The 18,336-nt window shown below is 46.1% G+C and overlaps 1 protein-coding gene across 3 annotated transcripts in view; it reads left to right on the plus strand.

Moving 5' to 3' along the window:
* The window catches only part of NRROS (negative regulator of reactive oxygen species), a 28,445-nt gene extending 11,492 nt beyond the window's left edge, over positions 1-16,953 (plus strand). For 2 of the 3 annotated variants that reach the window (XM_059163033.1, XM_059163032.1), the window contains 2 exons: positions 11,177-11,297; positions 14,726-16,953. In XM_059163033.1, coding sequence (XP_059019016.1) covers positions 11,190-11,297; positions 14,726-16,696 — 2,079 coding nt within the window. In that variant the 5' untranslated portion in view covers positions 11,177-11,189 and the 3' untranslated portion in view covers positions 16,697-16,953. The remainder of the gene's footprint in view (positions 1-11,176; positions 11,298-14,725) is intronic. The other variant, XM_059163034.1, reaches the window with a different exon arrangement.
* The last annotated feature ends 1,383 nt before the right edge of the window (positions 16,954-18,336 follow it).

An 18,336-nucleotide genomic window follows, 5' to 3' on the forward strand; every position in this document is an offset into this window, starting at 1 on the left:
TTGAAAGCATTATGCTAAGTGAAAGAAGCCAGGCATAAAAAGCCATATATTGTATGATCCAATGTACATATAATGTCCAGAATAGGCAAATCCATAGAAACAGAAAGGAGATGAGTGGTTGCCAGGGGATGGGGGAAGTGACTGCTAATGGAAATAGGGCCTTGTTCTGGGGTAATGTAGATGTTCTGGAATTAGATGGTCATGATAGCTATACAACTTTGTGACTATCCTAAAAACTACTGAACTGTACACGTTTAATGTGTGAATTATATGGTATGTGAATTATGCCTTGTGGCTTATTTGTAGGGAAAGAGAGCACAAATTAAAATTTAAACTTTTTAAGACATTTTTCTTAGATTTTCTCAATTTTTAAAGTATGCCTGTGGCTTATTTGTAGGGAAAGAGAGCACAAATTAAATTTGAAAATTTTTAGACATCTTTCTTAGATTTCATAGCTTGTTACCAAAGTAATCCTAAACTCACTATTGAAAAGTTGAATAGATTTTATCTTGTATCTGTCTATCTATCTATCTATCTTTTGGGCCTTGGTCAGAAGGACTCAGGTCCCCCCTCATCTTGAATTTAAAATTTGAGCCAAAATGCTATTCTTGCTTTTCTTTTTTTCCTTTCCTTTCTCCCTCCCTGTTCTTCTTTCCTTTTCCAGACTACATTTTAAGCAGTAAATATATCTTCCTAAACCATTTGCTTAGTGTCAGAACAATTTCTCCAAGCAAAAATCTTGCAAATCAAGTTAGTTTTATGTGCAGATTCTCATAAAACAGAGATGATGTCTTCAGTTATCTAACATGATGATTTGTCAGTACCCAAAATAAGTCAATTTTCCTGTTACAAGAATATAATTAGTTTTAGAGTACACTTTTTATTTTTTTTTATTTTAATTTTATTTTTTTAGGAAGGGAGCAGGGTCGGTGGGGGTGGGGTGGTGGGGAGGGCAGAGAGATTCTTTTTTTTTTTTTTTTAAGATTTTATTTATTTATTTGTCAGAGAGGGAGAGAGAGCGAGCACAGGCGGACAGAATGGCAGGCAGAGGCAGAGGGAGAAGGAGGCTCCCCGCCGAGCAAGGAGCTGGATGTGGGACTCGATCCCAGGACGCTGGGATCATGACCTGAGCTGAAGGCAGCTGCCCAAACAACTGAGCCACCCAGGCGTCCCAGGGCAGAGAGATTCTTAAGCAGGCTCCACTCCCAGCAAGGAGCTCCATGATGGGCTCAATCTCACAACCTTGAGATCATGACCTGAGCCAAAATCAAGAGTTGGCCACAACCGACTGAGCCACCCAGGTGCCCCTAAAACTGTTTGTGCTCTTATGTGTTAATTTTTTGTAACTTTTAATTTTGAAACCATTTTGAGCTTACAGAAAAATTGCAAAATTAACTGAAAGAATTCCCATAAATTCTTTACCTCTCTATTCATCAGTTGTTAAAATTTTGTCATATTTGTTTTCTCTCTCTCTCTCTCTCTTTATTTATTTAGTTAAAACTATATATATGCGGGCGCCTGACTGACTCAGTCAGTAGAGCACATGCCTCTTAATCTCAGGGTTGTGAGTTCAAGCCCCACACTAGGCGTGGAGGCTACTTAAAACACACATACACACACATATGGTTTTTTCCCTGAATGGTTTGAGAATAATGTTGCAGACATCCCCCTTTACCTCCAAACAATTCAGTGTATATTTTCTAAGAACAAGATTTGTCTCTTACATAAAAGTAGCACAATGACCAAAATCTGGGCATTTAACATTACTATAATACTGTGTTTTTTGTTTTTTGTTTTTAAGTAGGCTCCATGCCAATGCGGGGCTTGAACTCACGACCCTAAGATCAAGACCTGAGTTGAGATCAAGAGTCAGACACTTAACCAGCTAAGCCACCCAGGTGCCCTTATATAATACTGTTATTTCATCCATGGTTTATATTCGGATTTTGCAAAGTAACCCCAGTAAGTCCCTATAGTAACTTGACCATCTGGTTAAGGAGGTGGCTGCCAGTTTCTCCACCGTATAACTGCTATTTTTGCCTTTGCAAAATTAATAAGTAATCTATAGGGAGATAATTCAAGACTAGTTTAATATCTTGTTTCCCAACAAATTTCTGCTCTTTAGTTCTCCTGTCCCTCTGTCATTCTTGCCTGTAGGATGCACTTTGAAAAATACATTGTTAGATTCGTATTTCAGCCACTTTCTCTAATTTTCAGGTAGCATCATAAAACTCACATGCACCTTGTTCAATTTTGTCCTTTGTGTTTAAGCTTATTAAAGAACAAGTCTTATTTTATTTTATTTTTAAGATTTTATGTATTTATTTGACAAGAGAGAAAGACAGTGAGAGAGGGAACACAAGCAGGGGGACTGGGAGAGAAAGAAGCAGGTTTCCCACTGAGCAGGGAGCCCGACTCAGGACTTGATCCCAGGACCCTGGAATCATGACCTGAGCCGAAGGCAGATGCTTAACGACTAAGCCACCCAGATGCCCAAAGAACAAGTCTTATTTTAGTTAACTCCTTTTTGTTGGCAAGATCCAACAGTTGCCCTTGGGGGGTTGGAGCATGGGGATGCTATCAAGAGAAAACATGGAGCTTGGAAATGGACCTGGCCTTGCAGAGAACTGTCAGGAGCGCCAAAGGCAGCCTCAGAGCCCGTCTTTGCCACCCAGCCTGCAGGGCCCACCTTCTTGTCATTCTTCCTATTTCAGTTTCTCTGATCTCTGCCCTCTATTGACTTTTCTTTCTTCTTCTTTTTTTTTTTTAATTTAATTAAATTTAATTTTTTTCAGTGTTCCAAAATTCATTGTTTATGCACCACACCCAGTGCTCCATGCAATACATGCCCTCCTTACTACCCACCACCAGGCTCATTCTTTTCTATTCATGCACCTTGTCATCTGATTCATAGCTTCTGCTTCCTCATGGCAGGAGCCCTTAAATATTCAATCCTGCCTTCTCTCTGTGCCTCTTAGCTCCAGTTTCCACTGTTCATTACTTAATTTAGGGCGTCTGAGTGGCTCAGTCAGTTAAGCGTCCAACACTGGGCGTGGAGCCTATTTTTTTTTTTAAATTACCTAATTCTTTCCCTTGTCTCTGCATCGGGATCACTCAGAGGGTGCTGGCTGCATGTAAGGATTGACCTCCTCTGGTCAGGTGCTCCCCAAGATTCTATGAGCTTGTTGGAGGTGGAGGTAGAGGTGAAGGTGGCAGGGAGGTCATGTGTTTCCCCTGAGGGCTGCCTCTCAGAGGGACTGCAGGTGTGGTGGACAGAGCTATCGACCGACCTGGACAGTTATGGAAGTTATATTAGTACCTCAAGTCAGAACATGTGATCTAACACTCAGGGGTTCCTTTCAGATAGGAGAGAAGCTATCTGGTGGCTCTAGTTTGAATGTCAACTGCTAGAATTTTTAGGCTATCTTTAAGGTTTATGTGTATGCATTTTTATCAGATGTTTACTGAGTACTCTTCTCTGGAGAATATTTGAAAAATGTTATGTTCTGGAATGCGCCTGGGTGGCTCAGTCAGTTAGGTGTCTGCCTTCGACTCAGGTCATAATCCAGAGTCCTGGGATTGTGTTCTGCATCAGGCCCCTTGCTCCGTGGGGAGTCTGCTTCTCCTTCTTCCTGCTGTTCCCCTTGCTTGTGCTCTCTCTCCCTCTGACAAAAAAATAAATTCTTAAAAAAAAAATGTTATGTTCCAAGAAATACTGGGACAACAAATTACTATTATTACCCCTCTTCTTTTAGGAACTCCAACGTTTATCTCATGTTCCCTGTTTATTTTTATTTTGAAAAATTTCAAATTTACTGAGAAGTTAAAAGAAAGTATCATGCTAAATTTATCTTTTGGTAATATTTTGCTTTAATTTTCTCTCTCCACCTGCAGCCCAGGCCATGCAAAAGTAGGTTACCTAAATTATAGATATCGTGAAACTTCACCCCTAAATACTTCAGCAGACATTTCCCAAGAATAAAGACACTTTCCTACATAGCCAAAATATCATTTTCATACCTCAGAAAATGAGCAGTAATCTGATAATATCACTTGTATATAATACCATCTGAAAATACATCATTCGAGATACATATAAATTTACCCCAGTTGTCTCAAATTTTTCTCATAGAGATTTTTTTGGGAAGATTTTATTTATTTATTTAACAGAGAGAGATCACAAGTAGTCAGAGAGGCAAGAGAGGCAGGCGTGGGGTGGGGGACACGGGTGGAGCAGGCTCCCTGCTGAGCAGAGAGCCCTATGCCGGGCTGGATCCTAGGACCCTGAGACCATGACCTGAGCCGAAGGCAGAGGCTTAACCCACTGAGCCACCCAGGCACCCTCTCTTAGAGACTTTTTTAAACTCCCAAATCCACTTGAGGTACATGCATTACCCTTGGTTACTATGCTGCTTCTTCACTTATATTCAGACCTCCCCCTTTTCCCCTCCACTGCCTTTTGTGTTTCAAGATTTTGACTTCTTTTTTTTTTCTTTTAAGATTTTATTTATTTGGCACACAGAGAAAGAAATCACAAGTAGGCAGAGAGGCAGGCAGAGGAGGGGGGAAGCAGGCTCCCTGCTGAGCAGAGAGCCTGATGTGGGGCTCAATCCCACGACCCTGAGATCATGACCCGAGCCGAAAGTAGAGGCTTAACCCACTGAGCCACCCAGGTGCCCCAAGCCAGTTGTCTCATAGGACAGTATACAGCCTGGATCCATCTGATTGTTTCCTCATGACTGGGTCCAGGGCAAATGTCCTTGGCAAGGGTACTGCAGAGATGGGGCTCTGTTTGCCAAGGCGCCCTACCCAGAAGCTCGGAGTGTCAAGTGATCTCACCATGGGAGATGCTAAGTTTGAACATTTGGTGGGGACTAAAGTCACTCGAATTTTTTGCTATGGATCAAAGAGACCAGAGCTGTTTGCCCGAGACTTTCAAATACTTCTTGGTAGTGGGAATTATTTGAAGTGGTCACAGACTGGGGTTTCTGTTCTTTAATATCTGCTCTCTACAGTGTGTGACCAGCTGCCCTTCTCTTTCTTCTAGGATCCCAGGTGGGATTTGCTCTTTTACTTTTAAACAAAGGCAGATTCCCTTTCTGTGGAGACCTCCAGCTAGCGCCTGTGCCTTTTATGTTCACAGAGGCCAACCTCACACTTTCACACCCTGTGATTATGCATTCTCTGCTTCTAGAGATTTCTTCCCCTCAGACCAGTCTATAAACATTTCTTTTTTTAAGATTTTGTTGGTTTATATGTTTACTTATTTATTTATTTGTGAGAAAAAGAGGGTGAGAGAGAAAGAGAGCAAAGAGCACAAGCAGAGGAAGTGGCAGGCAGAGGGAGAAGCAGGCTCCCAGCTGAGCAGAGAGCCCGATGTGAGACTCCGTCCCAGAACCCTGGGCTCATGACCTGAGCTGAAGGCAGATGCTTAATGGCTGAGCCACCCAGGTGTCCCTATAAATATTTATTTCTGCCACCAGCATCTCTGAGTTGCCATCTTTCTCCAAAGACCCCTTTGTTTAAAACTTTTTCAGCTTCTCTGATTCTTTTAAGGGGAAAATTCTCAATTACATGCTAATATATGTATAACACTCTTAACACTTACTGATAGCACCTTTAGCAAAGAGGGTGCCATCCTCGCTCTGTAGTAGCAGTGGTGAGAGAGGGTGGGGAAGTGAGAATATGGGGGTGAGGTATTCAGGGTGCCTCTGGATATTAGAAATCCAGCATCCTTTCCTGAAAATGAATCACAACCCTCCCATACAAGAAAACCAAAACTCAAGTCAGAGTTATTCCTTAGTATTCCCAAACTTTCAGTATGAGATCTTTTTATGGACAGAAATACTTGTGGAGGGACGTCTGGGTGGCTCAGTTGGTTGGACGACTGCTTTCAGCTCAGGTCATGATCCCGGAGTCCCGGGATCAAGTCCAACATCGGGCTCCCAGCTCCATGGGGAGTCTGCTTCTCCCTCTGACCTTCTCCTCACTCATGCTCTCTCTCACTGCCTCTCTCTCAAATAAATAAATAAATAATATTTTTTAAAAAAACAAACCCGTGGATAGGCCTTTATGTGTGGTTGTGTTTTACTACCTGCTGATTAAGACATTATATCATGACAGGAAACTATTTAGAATTAATCACTCATTTTAAAAAAGGTTTTATTTTATTAATACAGGAAAATCTACATGCATTGGGGGGAAAAAAGTAGTATATGTATATGTTTCAGTGTTAGACTGTCTAACAAAACTAGGGATGTTGCTGCACCCCTGAACAATTGTAAATTTTGTGACAACGGGGATGTGGAAATGACAGGACTTCAAGGAGCAGAGACCAGTCAAAAGATCTCACTCACCCCTCTCTTCCCTGTCCATGTCAGGGAAGTCAAAAAGATCTCACTCACTCTCTCTTCCATGTCCATGTTTTCCCTGTCAAAAGCAAGCAACACCCGCACAGCCCCTCACTAAAGCCATTCCTTGGCCACATGTTGCCATCTTCCATTTGAGCAGTCCTGAGCCCAGAACTGAGGTGGGCATGGGAATGGATATGGAAAGCACTCCCCCAGCATACAGCCCAGCTGCTGCCAGCAGGATCGGGATACCCTGTCTGAGAGGAGGAAATGCTATGCTCCATCCCTTTCAGCCCACACAAGCATTCCCTTGGTCTTCTTTGACCTACTTGGCTCAGTGAAGCAGGAGCTTCTCCGTACTATTTTGTGGAACCAGAAAAAGCAAACAAGCATACTTTCCAAAACAAAGAGGAATTTTTACAGCTGATCTGCGATCTTCTTCCTTACTGTTAGTGTTCTCTTGTTCAAGAATATAGTCTTGATTTGTGTTGCTTTTATGAAAAGAATTTCACCACTTATTTATTATAACTAGGTATGAACAGAGAAAAACCAGACAAAAAGCTATATCGTATTTCTGCCTGAAAAAGGAACTCTATATAGGGGCACCTGGCTGGCTCTGTGGGTCGAACATGCGACTCTTGATCCTAGGGTCAAAAGTTTGAGCCCCATGTTGGGCATAGAGATCACTTAAAATAAATAAATAAATTTTTTCAAGATTTTATTCATTTACTTGACAGAGACCGAGAGATCACAAGTAGTCAGAGAGGCAGGCAGAGAGAGAGGAAGAAGCAGGCTCCCCGCTGAGCAGAGAGCCCGATGCGGGGCTCGAACCCAGGACCCTGAGATCATGACCTGAGCAGAAGGCAGAGGCTTTAACCCACTGAGCCACCCATGTGCCCCAATAAATAAAATTTTTTAAAAGGAACACTGTTATAGACTTGGGGTTGATATGGGTTGAGTCACAGGTTTCCATGATAGTCAATCAGAATGCTGCGCCTCAAGACTAAGGATTGCCCAGGGGATGCCCTAAAACATTTAGAGGTCCTAATATTTCAAGGACTTCTTAGGGAAGAACTGGCAAGGACATTTTGTGATGACTAAACACAAACAAAATAGTTAGAAGGTAAAGAAGAAATATAAATGCAATACTAAGAGGAATTCCTGTGACAGAAGGTCAGATTTAAAGTCCTCATACCTCCAGGTAAGATGTATTACAGACCTGGCTAGCACCTGGGTCACTAGTGCCTTGTCTTTCATTAATTAGAAGCTCACAATCTCTGGTGTTAGCCATGACCATGAAAACCATGACTGGATAAAATAGAGACCTTATAGAAATTGTTAACTGAATAGAAGAATACAGAATTATAGACTCTATATAAAAGAGAGCAAGACTTACTATTTTTTGCCTCCACACTTAGAAGGAACACTTCAATTTTGTTATCTGGTTTAAGAAGAAGATACAAGCAGAGTCTGTAGATGCCATCTGCTTCTCCTGTCAGGGCCTCAGCTTTTATACAGGGGACTTCCCCGCTGGCCACCCAGACCTGGAGGAGACATGGTACTTACTCAAACCCTACTCAGGTTGATTGGCAGGTCCTTGTGGCTCCTGAAAGTGGTTCACAGTCCGTGAAATGGGAACCGTGGACCCAGGCCCTTTTAAATCTGGGGTTGGGGGGTGGGTTTCCAGGTTACTTTATTTAAATTATTAATGTCATACTGCCCTGTGTGCCCTCCATTATAATTATTTTCCTTTTGGTTCTCTTTCTCTACCAAAAACGTAGTTAAGATGACTTGGCTTTATACATGGATGTATTTTCTAGAAGATGTCAGAGAGATTGGAGTGAAGTGGGACAGTTATTATTTGCTGTAAGTTTAGATGCTCTCTTACAGCTGGATACTCTGTGGAGTGGTCCTCCCCCAGCTGGGGTTAATTATGGGTGGAGGGGAAGTTGTTTTAAGCATGCAGTATAGGGTTCCTGGGATTTCCAGTAAGACTTGGCATCCAAACTCATCTTGTACTCTTTGCAATACTATGCCTCTGAGAAATCATTCTGTACGCTCCCGGAGTAGTGTTTCTCAACATGAATGGTGATTATTTTGACAGCCTTTTATTCTTCTTAGCGTAATTATGTATCCTTTTTTTAAAGATTTTATTTATTTATTTGACAGAAATCACAAGTAGATGTGGGGCAGGCAGAGAGAGAGAGAGGGAAGCAGGCTCCCTGCTGAGCAGAGAGCCCGATGCGGGACCCGATCCCAGGACCCTGAGATCATGACCTGAGCCGAAGGCAGCGGCTTAAACCACTGAGCCACCCAGGCGCCCCTATTAACACAGAATTTTTAATGCACTCTTCCTGCATACCTTTCACATGTTCTGTTAGCATAATGATATAGTTCTTCTTCCATCCACACTTTTCATTCTTTTTCCTTCTTTAAATTACCTTGGAGTTAATAAATAACAACCACTCAACCAGCTCAATAGTATTTGAAACTCATAAATAGTAATTATTTTATTAAGCATCCTCATAGTAAATGAAGCACTTTCACATATGACCTCATAAAAACTCTGAATAGTTATTATTATCCCCATTTTATAGAAGGATTATCTGAGTCTTAGACACTTTATATGAATTGCTCAAGGATAGAGAACAAATGCTGGAGCCAGAATTCAAACCCCTGTCTGTCTGGTTCTAAAGCCTATGATTTTCCCATGCTGCCTCATGAGAGGAGTCACCCGGAAGGAACAGCAATAATTTTTCTTTCCTGGTTGGCTGATTAGGAGAAAGGAGAAAGTGTATTTTAAATTTGCAAAAATTTTCTCGTTGACCCAGAAATTAAAATTACATTAATTTTATCTATCTAGCATTCCAGGCTAAAGAGTTACATTCTCCCTGAAGAAATTGAAAGTTTTCCCTGCACCCATCTAGATTTGGCATTTCGATATAGATTGAAATGGCTCTTCTGGAAGGTTGATTGTGACAGCAGCATCTACCATCCCAAGCCTGATAGAGGGGGTAAGGGAGGAAGGCGGCAGGGGGCAAGTCCATGGTTGCCATTTCCCTGTCTGTCATCAATAAAATATAGGATGCCCAGGAAAACTTGAATGTCAGATAAACAATTTCTTTAAGTATTATGCAAATATTGCAAGGGACATATTGCACTTAAGAGTTATTTGCTGTTTATCTTACATTCAAATGGCATCCTGTAATTTGCTAAATCTGGCAACCTTATCTCAAGCTGGGCAGTGATCCCAAGGTTGTTTCCTGCGTGTGTGTGTGTGTGTGTGTGTGTGTGTTTTCAATGATCCTAAGGACAAAGCCCATATGGTTTTGCTCCTGCCATCTGTGCCCTGTACCTGCCATGAGGTATTAGTTTCTGCACAGGTGCAGAAGCGGAAGGGGAGATTGGAAGGGGATTCCCAGTGTCCAGCAAAGACTGATGAATTCTGAGTTAGAGGTTCCCTCTGTGGTAAGGAGAGCTGACCTGACCTGACATAAAAGCTATAGTTGATTTACCTGGTTTCACTTTGCTTTTCTGCTAGCCTGTTTTCACTGGTGAGTATTCAGATCTGACCAGGAAGTTAAAGGTAGCCTCAGAGATGTGTAAACTCATTCAAAGAAAGAGAAAGAGGAAGGGGCCCGAGATGGCCTGGATGTGTGAGGGAGAAAGGTCTGTGGGTCCCCTGAAATAGGTGAGGAGGTTCATATGAGTGCTGGTGCTGCTGGCTTAGGAGATGACTAGGGAGCAGGGCCTGTGGTCCCTCCTGGGGGGATGTCAAGGAGAGGATGGAGCCGTTGAAATGCTGGGGCCAGGTGCTTGCCTCTGAGGGTAAGGAACACAGAGCTGAGAGGGGAATGCCACTGGGCTATCAGCCCTCCCAACAAGAGGGCAGTCATTTCAACAGCACCTTCAGGGAGAGAAATGATGCTGCTTACTACAGGAGCTCAGGGAAGGGAGCCTGGGGCCTGCTCTCAGCCCTGTCCTAAGTTGATCTGGAGTCTTGAATAAGCCGTTATTATCTCTGGGCCTTTGAATGTTATCCTGTAAAACTGTGATGGCAGAGGACATACCAGATGTCTCTGCCTTACAGTCTCTTAGTTCTAAAATTCTGTTGGTAGATGTATAAATTTAAGCCTTCTCCTGGTTCCTGTTCTGTGTTCACTGGCCAAAGGGCTAGAGACCACACTTCATCAATAATCCTTATTATATCTGAAGATGACTCTCCATTTGCCCTTCAGTTTTTTCTCTCTTCCAGGCACAATATCAAAGTCCTTTTTCTTTCCCAAAGGGCTGTATTCAGAGGGCTCATCTCCAATGATATCTACCCTCCTGAAAGCCTCGTGTCAATACAATCATTAGTAACTTTATGGGACCAGAAGCTACAATTAATATTTCAATCCCAATTCACTGTTCTTTCGTTCATTCATTTGTTCAGCAAATATTTATCGAGCTCAGGTGAGGCACTGGGCAGATTTGAGCTTTGGGAAGAAAACTTCAACAGAACGAAAAAACATGGAAAACTTGAGGTGACCTGAGACCTGGTTCCTTGAGTCCTTTGCCTCTCTCTTACAAGTTTCAGTGTTCAGCCACCTGTCCCTCAAATGGCAGAGGCAAAACAAAAATAAGTGCCGTCTATAGTCGCAGTGAGAGGCTGAAAGTGTTGGCTAACCTGAGATATTTGAAGAATCTGTGGGTTTCCGCCTCCTTATAGCTGTGGGCCTCCAAGACCAGACACAGCTGGGAACCACCTCCTTCGACCGAGAGTGCAAAGCAGCCCTCAGAGATGTCCTTCTCTGACCCACTTTTTCCTTGCCCTCTGTCTGCAGTGCTGCACTTGAGATGGAGTTACTGTCCCTCTGGCTCTGCCTGGGTTTTCACTTCTTGACACTGGAATGGAGAAATCCAAGTGGAATGGCCACAGCAGTTTCTGAAGGGGGCTGCGAGTTGGTGAGTTTTCCCAGGAACTCTGAGCTGTCTGTTGCCTCTGCCCTGACAAAGGTCACCTCATTTTGGTGGATTGGCCATCCAAGAGGGCAGAGAAGGAAGACGTCTGAGTCACTCTGTAGCTGCCCACGGGCTGTCGTGTGCAAGCTGCTCCTGAACCAAAGGTCAGGATGATACCTGGGAAAGACCAGGCAGTCCCTGCCCCATCTTTTTCATACCTGCTGAAGATAGGAGGCCCCAGAGACCGAGGTCAAGAACAAGAACAGCTTGTTAAAAGTCTGGACGGTCGAGATCCACTCATGGTGTTGGAATCCCTGAGCAGGGCGTAGTACAGTTGGAGAAGCCCTGACTCAGAGCCTGTGGGTGAGCCAGTAGCAAGGGCTCAAATACAGGGGTGCTGCTGAGAGCGACATCCTCAATCACGTTCAGGCTGAGGATGATCCAGGGAGTGGAGAGCTGAGCTTTTACAGCTTATCCTCTGCAGGGCTTTTGGCCTGTATGTGCAAACAGACTTGCCTCATAACGACTGAGCACGTTTCTGGAAATGTTCTCTCTTGCCTGTAAGTCTGTGATATCAAAAGTCTGCTTGGGAAACATACATTTAATAAACAGTCCATACATTTAATAAAACAGTCTTTTGGGAGCCTTTTGACCTCCATACAAGACACTGGGAGGACAAATTGAATGTCGGGGTAATACCTACATTCAACACTGATAAATCTCAAAAGCCCAGCTGATCATGGTTCTTAACCACTTTTAGTAACCTCTAACCACTGTGCTGTAAGATACTCCAGTATGGAGTGGTGGTTATGAGCCAGAGCGGGTTGAAACCCCAGCTTACCAGCTGGTGACATTGGTGGAGGGCAGGGGGCACTCTGTGTCTCAGTTTCCTCCTTTGTAAGATACAGAATAGTGGTACCAGCCCATAATACCATAATACTGCATTGCTATGATGATTAAATAGTGTATATAAGGCTCTCAGAACAGTGCCTTGTATGTAATAGGAGCTATGGGTTTTATCTAGTATTATTGTTGTTAGTCTCTGCTACAATTTCAGACTTCCGTTCTTCCCTTACAGAGGCAACTGAAGGTTAACCTCCCAGTAGCTGATTCAGGAGGGAGTCAGGCTTAGAACAAAGAGGGAATAAAGTGTGAATTCTTTGATAGCCTTTCAGGGCTCCAGCTAGACCCCCTACCTGACCCTTTCCAGCCTGGTGGGGAGGAGCAGTGTGGAGGGTGGGGGGGCTGCCAGGAGCTCAAAGACTGGATTCCCTGTGGCTCGCTTAGGGCTGAGAGTTTCCAGAGTCCAGCTATCTCCACCAGTACCCTTCCTTGCATAAGCCATGTGTGGTCATAAAGCGGCCATGGTGAGGTTCTCTTGGGCTCTGACAGTCATGTGGTCTTTTTATAGCCCTTCACTAGGGCTGCCAGGGGGTTACAGAGGTGGGACCCCAGAGTTGCAGCCGCTGTGCTTTAACAGGGTCCCATGGCTTGAAGAAAGCCCCTAACCACAACATTCTCCAGAGAGTCCCTGTTAGGGGAAGACCAACACTTACTCAAATAAAGGAATACATTATTTCTGCAGGGGGAGACTGAGTTTTGTAAAGGCATCAGTTATCCACCCCCCCCCCCATTAACCCATAATTGTAATGCAATCCCAATCAAAATTCCAAAGTCTTTCGGGGGAGTGTGACAGGAACTTGACAAATTCATTCTGATGTTCATCTGGAAATTGGGAACAACTCCAATGTTCAACAATAGATTAATTAATCAAATAATGCTAATCATCAAGCCAACATTTATCAAGCACTTACGTGCCAGGTTCTGTATTGATTTACATAAATAATCGCACTGAATCCTCAAGAAAAAGAAGCCCCTGTGAGAAAATTATAAATATAATGTCCGTTTTACACATGGAATAATGAAGGTCCTGACTGGTTAGGTAACAGCCCAAAGTCACCCATTTGTTGAAAAGCAGAACCAGACTGGACCGACCCTAGAACTCTTGTTCTTTAACACTGTGCTCTTTGTGCAGTGAAGTAATATACAGCTGCTTAACAGATGTGGTCAAATTTATTTTTCTTGCCACAGCAATATGTCTGCACATATTATCAAGGATGGTAAAAGATTATTAGACAGTTTGCAGAGTGTGGTCTCATTAAAAATTTTGGGGGGTGCCTGGGTGGCTTAGTCAGTTAAGCATCTGCCTTTGGTTCAGGTCATGATCCCAGGGTCCCAGGATTGAACCCCACATCAGGCTCCCTGCTCGGCGGGGAGTCTGCTTCTCCCTCTGCCCTTCCTTGTGCTCTCTCTCTCCCTCTCTGTCTGAAATAAATAAATAAGATTAAAAAACAAAACAAAACATTTTTTTCCCCGCTATCACTGGCCTTGTCCTTAACTGACCAATCCTTGAAAAGGAAGGCCATTGTTCTTCTATCGTATCCCTTAAAACTTTTTTTCCTAGACATCTGACATCCTGCAACAGTTTTTGCCAGTCTCGTAAAACATGGGGCTGCGCTGAAGCATCCTGAGGCTTGTGTGATTTTTGCAGAGAGAACAGGGTCATCCCATCCATCCTGCCTCCTTATGCAGCACAGTCGTGGTGAACAGCACCCTGGAAGTGCACTGAATTGGGCATTAGGAGCTCTGGGGCTCCTGTCCCTGCAATGCTATTGGCTCTTCACTTCTCTCCAGGCCCCACTTCTCGGTACCATTCAGAGGGGTGATGAGCTCTAAAGTCCTTTTCAGCTTTAATATTGATCAATCCAGAATGTAGAGGAATATCCCAGGCAAAATTCCTTCAGGTGCAGTGAAGATGCCACAGCATCTCAGTTGTCTGGCATTGATCCTGCTGGACACACAGATGTCACAGTAACAGCGATAAGGATATGACAGTGGCCATTTGGGTGAACGGTGCTTCCTGTGTCAGGCACTGTGCCGCCTCCCTTCCAGTCCCACTGCAGTCCTCTGCGGCAGGCACTCTCTACTTCATCTCCATTCTTCACAGGGAAGAACAGACTTAGGCTAAGTTATTTGCCCAAGGTCGGCTGGGAAATAAATGGCAGAGGTGGGATTTACACCCAGGTACCGCCTTGATCCTCAGTTCCTCTCAGACCTGAAACCACACTGTGACAGAGTTGTCCCTGCTCAGAAGCCAATGGACAGGAGCTCAGCTCTCCTCTGATATGAGCGGGTCTCGAGTGAGGTCTGGGCCCCAGCTCCTAGCTGACTGTTTCAGCGCGACGGTAAAGAACAGAGAAAAGTTCCTTTTGTGCGACATTTTCCTGTCCTTTTTTCCCTTAAAAAAAAAATAATCTCTAGAATCCCTCCCAGTGGTTGGAGGAATAGTCCAGGGAACAGGCCAGGATTCTGTGCATAAATGTCTGCCTTGGAGGCCCCCTTCCTGCTGACCAGTGTGTTTTTGGGCCTAGGCTGATGGAGTGGCCGACTGCCGAGGGCAGAAGCTTGAATTGGTGCCCAGCCATCTCCCGCCCTACTCCCAGATGCTCCTCCTGGACGCCAACCCGCTGAGGACCCTGTGGAACCATTCCCTCCGGCACTACCCGCTCCTGGAGAGCCTCAGTCTGCGTGGCTGCCAGCTAGAGCGCATCAGCTGTGGCGCCTTCCAAGAACAGGCCCGTCTACGCAGCCTGGCGCTGCCCGACAACTCCCTGTCCAAGAGCTACAGGGAGACGGCAGCTGCCTTCCGCAGCCTGCCGGCTCTGCAGATGCTGGACCTGTCGGGGAACTCCCTGACAGAAGACATGGTGGCCCTCATGCTCCGGAACCTGTCTTCGCTGGAGTCCGTGTCCCTGGCGAGGAACACCGTCATGAGGCTCGACGACTCTGTCTTTGAGGGCTTGGGGCACCTCAGGGAGCTGGATTTGCAGAGAAACTACATCTTTGAGATTGAGGGTGGCGCTTTTGATGGCTTGACCGAGCTGAGGCACCTCAACCTGGCTTATAACAACCTTCCTTGCATCGTGGACTTCAGCCTCACCCAACTGCGCCTCCTCAACGTCAGCTACAATGTCCTGGAATGGTTCCTGGCATCGGGGGCCGAGGCTGCCTTTGAGCTGGAGACGCTGGACCTCTCGCACAACCAGCTGCTGTTTTTCCCGCTCCTGCCCCAGTGCGGCAAGCTGCACACGCTCCTGCTGCGGGACAATAACATGGGCTTCTACGGGGACCTGTACAACGCCTCTTCGCCTCGGGAGATGGTGGCCCAGTTCCTCCTCGTGGACGGCAATGTGACCAACATCACCACCGTCAACCTCTGGGAGGAGTTTGCTTCCAGCGACCTCGCTGAGCTGCACTTCCTGGATATGAGCCAGAACCAGTTCCAGTACCTGCCTGACGGCTTCCTGAAGAAAATGCCTTCCCTTGTGCACCTGAACCTCAACCAGAATTGCTTGGTGACGCTTCATATCCGAGAGCACGAGCCCCCCGGGGCGCTCAAAGAGCTGGACCTGAGCCAGAACCAGCTGTCCGAGCTGCACTTGGCCCCAGGCCTCCACGGCTGCCTGAGGAGCCTCCGGTCGTTCAACCTGAGCTCCAACCAGCTCATGGGTGTCCCCACTGGCCTTTTTGCTGATGCCAGTAACATCACTACAATTGACATGAGCCACAATCAGATCTCCCTTTGCCCCCCGCCGGCGGACCTGCACCGCCTGGGCCCCCCAAGCTGTGTGGATTTCCGGAACATGGCCTCGTTGAGGAGCCTCTCTCTGGAGGGCTGCGGGCTGGGGGCCTTACAAGACTGTTCATTCCAGGGGACCGCGCTCACCCACTTAGACCTGTCTGGAAACTGGGGGGTTCTGAACGGGACTGTCACCCCTCTCCGGGATATCGCCCCCACGTTACAGGTCCTGTCTCTCAGGAACGTGGGCCTCCGTTCCAGCTCCACGGAGTTGGACTTCTCTGGGTTTGGGAATCTGAGAGACTTGGATCTGTCAGGGAATTCTTTGACCAGTTTCCCACGGTTCAGGGGCAGCCCAGCCCTGCAGACCCTGGATCTGCGCAGAAACTCTCTCACAGCCCTTCCCTGGAGGGCCGTGTCTGAGCAGCTCACCCGAAGTCTACGCACCATCTACCTCAGTCAGAATCCTTATGACTGCTGTGGGGTGGAGGGCTGGGGGTCCCTGCAGCACCTGCACACCATTGCCGACCTGGCCACGGTCACTTGCAACCTCTCCTCCAAGGTCATTCGCCTAATGGAACTGCCCGGAAGCATGCCTCAGGACTGCAAATGGGAGCGGGTGGACATGGGCCTGCTGTACCTGGTGCTCATTCTTCCCAGTTGCCTCACCCTGCTGGTGGCCTGCACCGTCATCTTCCTCACCTTCAGGAAGCCTCTGCTTCAAGTCATCAAGAGCCGCTGTTACTGGTCTTCCATATACTGACTCGGCTCCACACGGAGGTGAGAAATTGGGCCCCTGCGCCAAAGGACACAGGTTCTCCGCCCGACCTTGGGGCCTGATGCAGAGGATGGAGCTGGTGAATTGAGGTTTAAGTTAAAAGTTTAAAATGTTGCCTTCCTAGTTGTCCCCAAGCTCTTCCTCTATCATTGTGATTCAGGCTCATCATTCTGCTAAAATATTTATTAAGTGATGTTCTGTGACAATAAAACACGTGTCTCTTAAATATTTTTTAAATCAAACCTGGCTTGTTTTCTCTTTCTTCTGTATTTTTTGGTAATTTCACCCAGATTACTTTTCAGCGTCCTCCCCTTGGGTGATCCCCATGGAGCTGACCAGAGAGGGCGGCAGGTCAGAGCTCCCCGACGATGACAACTCCAAGAGCCTGTCCTATGGTTGTGAGAGTCCGTGCCCCGGGGGTTCCCCAAGGACAGGAGTTTCCGAGCTGGGAGTCTGAGAGAAGGGTTCTCACCTCCTGTGGCGGCTGGCTCTGCCACCGCAGCCAGGGTGGCCCAAATGCCCCGGGTTCGTGCCCACAGTCTGTGCAGGCAAACACGTCCCTTTCATGGAGAAGTTAAGAGAATGACAACTGGGCCCTGAGTTTATTCAAGCAGTAAGCTGAACACCAGGCACAGTCCTTGATCTGATGGAAAGGAAAAAAGAACGTAGACAGGAGTGGCTTCTGCTGACCTGTAGGCTGCCCCTACTCTTCACAAACCCCACAAACAACTCAGCAGAGGTTGAACACCTGCACTCACAACATTCCTGGTTTCCTTCTCCTTCTCTCAGTGGGAATAGAGAACAATTTCTTTGCTCCTCTGCAGAGTTGGGGGGAGACTGGAGTGGGGGGGGTGGTGACACGGACTTGCCTTTTTGGTAGTTTAGAATTGTCACTGTCCTTGTGCTTTTTATCCCGCTTATCCAATCATAAAGGGCCCAGTTGCAGGGGTGGGGGTTGGGGGTGAGGGGGTGGGGAAAGGACAGAAGTCCCACAAGCTGATTCTATTACCATGGAGACTACACGTCAGCAGAAGTGTTCGGGCTGATCAGAGAGAGAAAAACAGTGGTCTTCATTTGACAAAGCAGAGACTTTCCTCAGCAGCCCTACAAGGGCACCAATAAGGCTCCACACTCTGGCACTCACGGAGATAACCTGTGCTCACTAGTGGTTGCCCTTACCGCCCCTCCCCTTCTCCTGCCAGTGCGCTCTCTCCAGCCTGCATGCCCCAGCCCAGAGCTTTGCACATACCTCAGAATGCCTTGGAGCCTCTGTCCAGTGCTGTTGCCTACAAGCCCCGGCAGCCCATGCCCCAAAGACCAGACTGGCCTGATTTCCCCTCCCATCCACACAAACACTTCTTCCTGGGGTCCTGCTGTTTCCCAAGGTGACAAATAGCTAAACGAGACAAATCAGTCTTTCCACGGCTTGTGCATTTATGGCTTCCGTTGAGTTAATGTGTTACCCCTCACATCAGTTACTTTTCTCAGTTTCTTGCAACCGAGGATAATCTCTGATTTAAGCAGCATGCAGTTTGAATAAAAGAACATCTGGAAGCCCAGCCTCTTTGGGAAGGCTGAGGAACAGAGTTGGGAAGTGGGCAGGAACCAGGAGGCTACTCGACCAT

Source organism: Mustela lutreola, chromosome 2 (genome assembly GCF_030435805.1).
Source record: "Mustela lutreola isolate mMusLut2 chromosome 2, mMusLut2.pri, whole genome shotgun sequence".
Taxonomy (NCBI): domain Eukaryota; kingdom Metazoa; phylum Chordata; class Mammalia; order Carnivora; family Mustelidae; genus Mustela; species Mustela lutreola.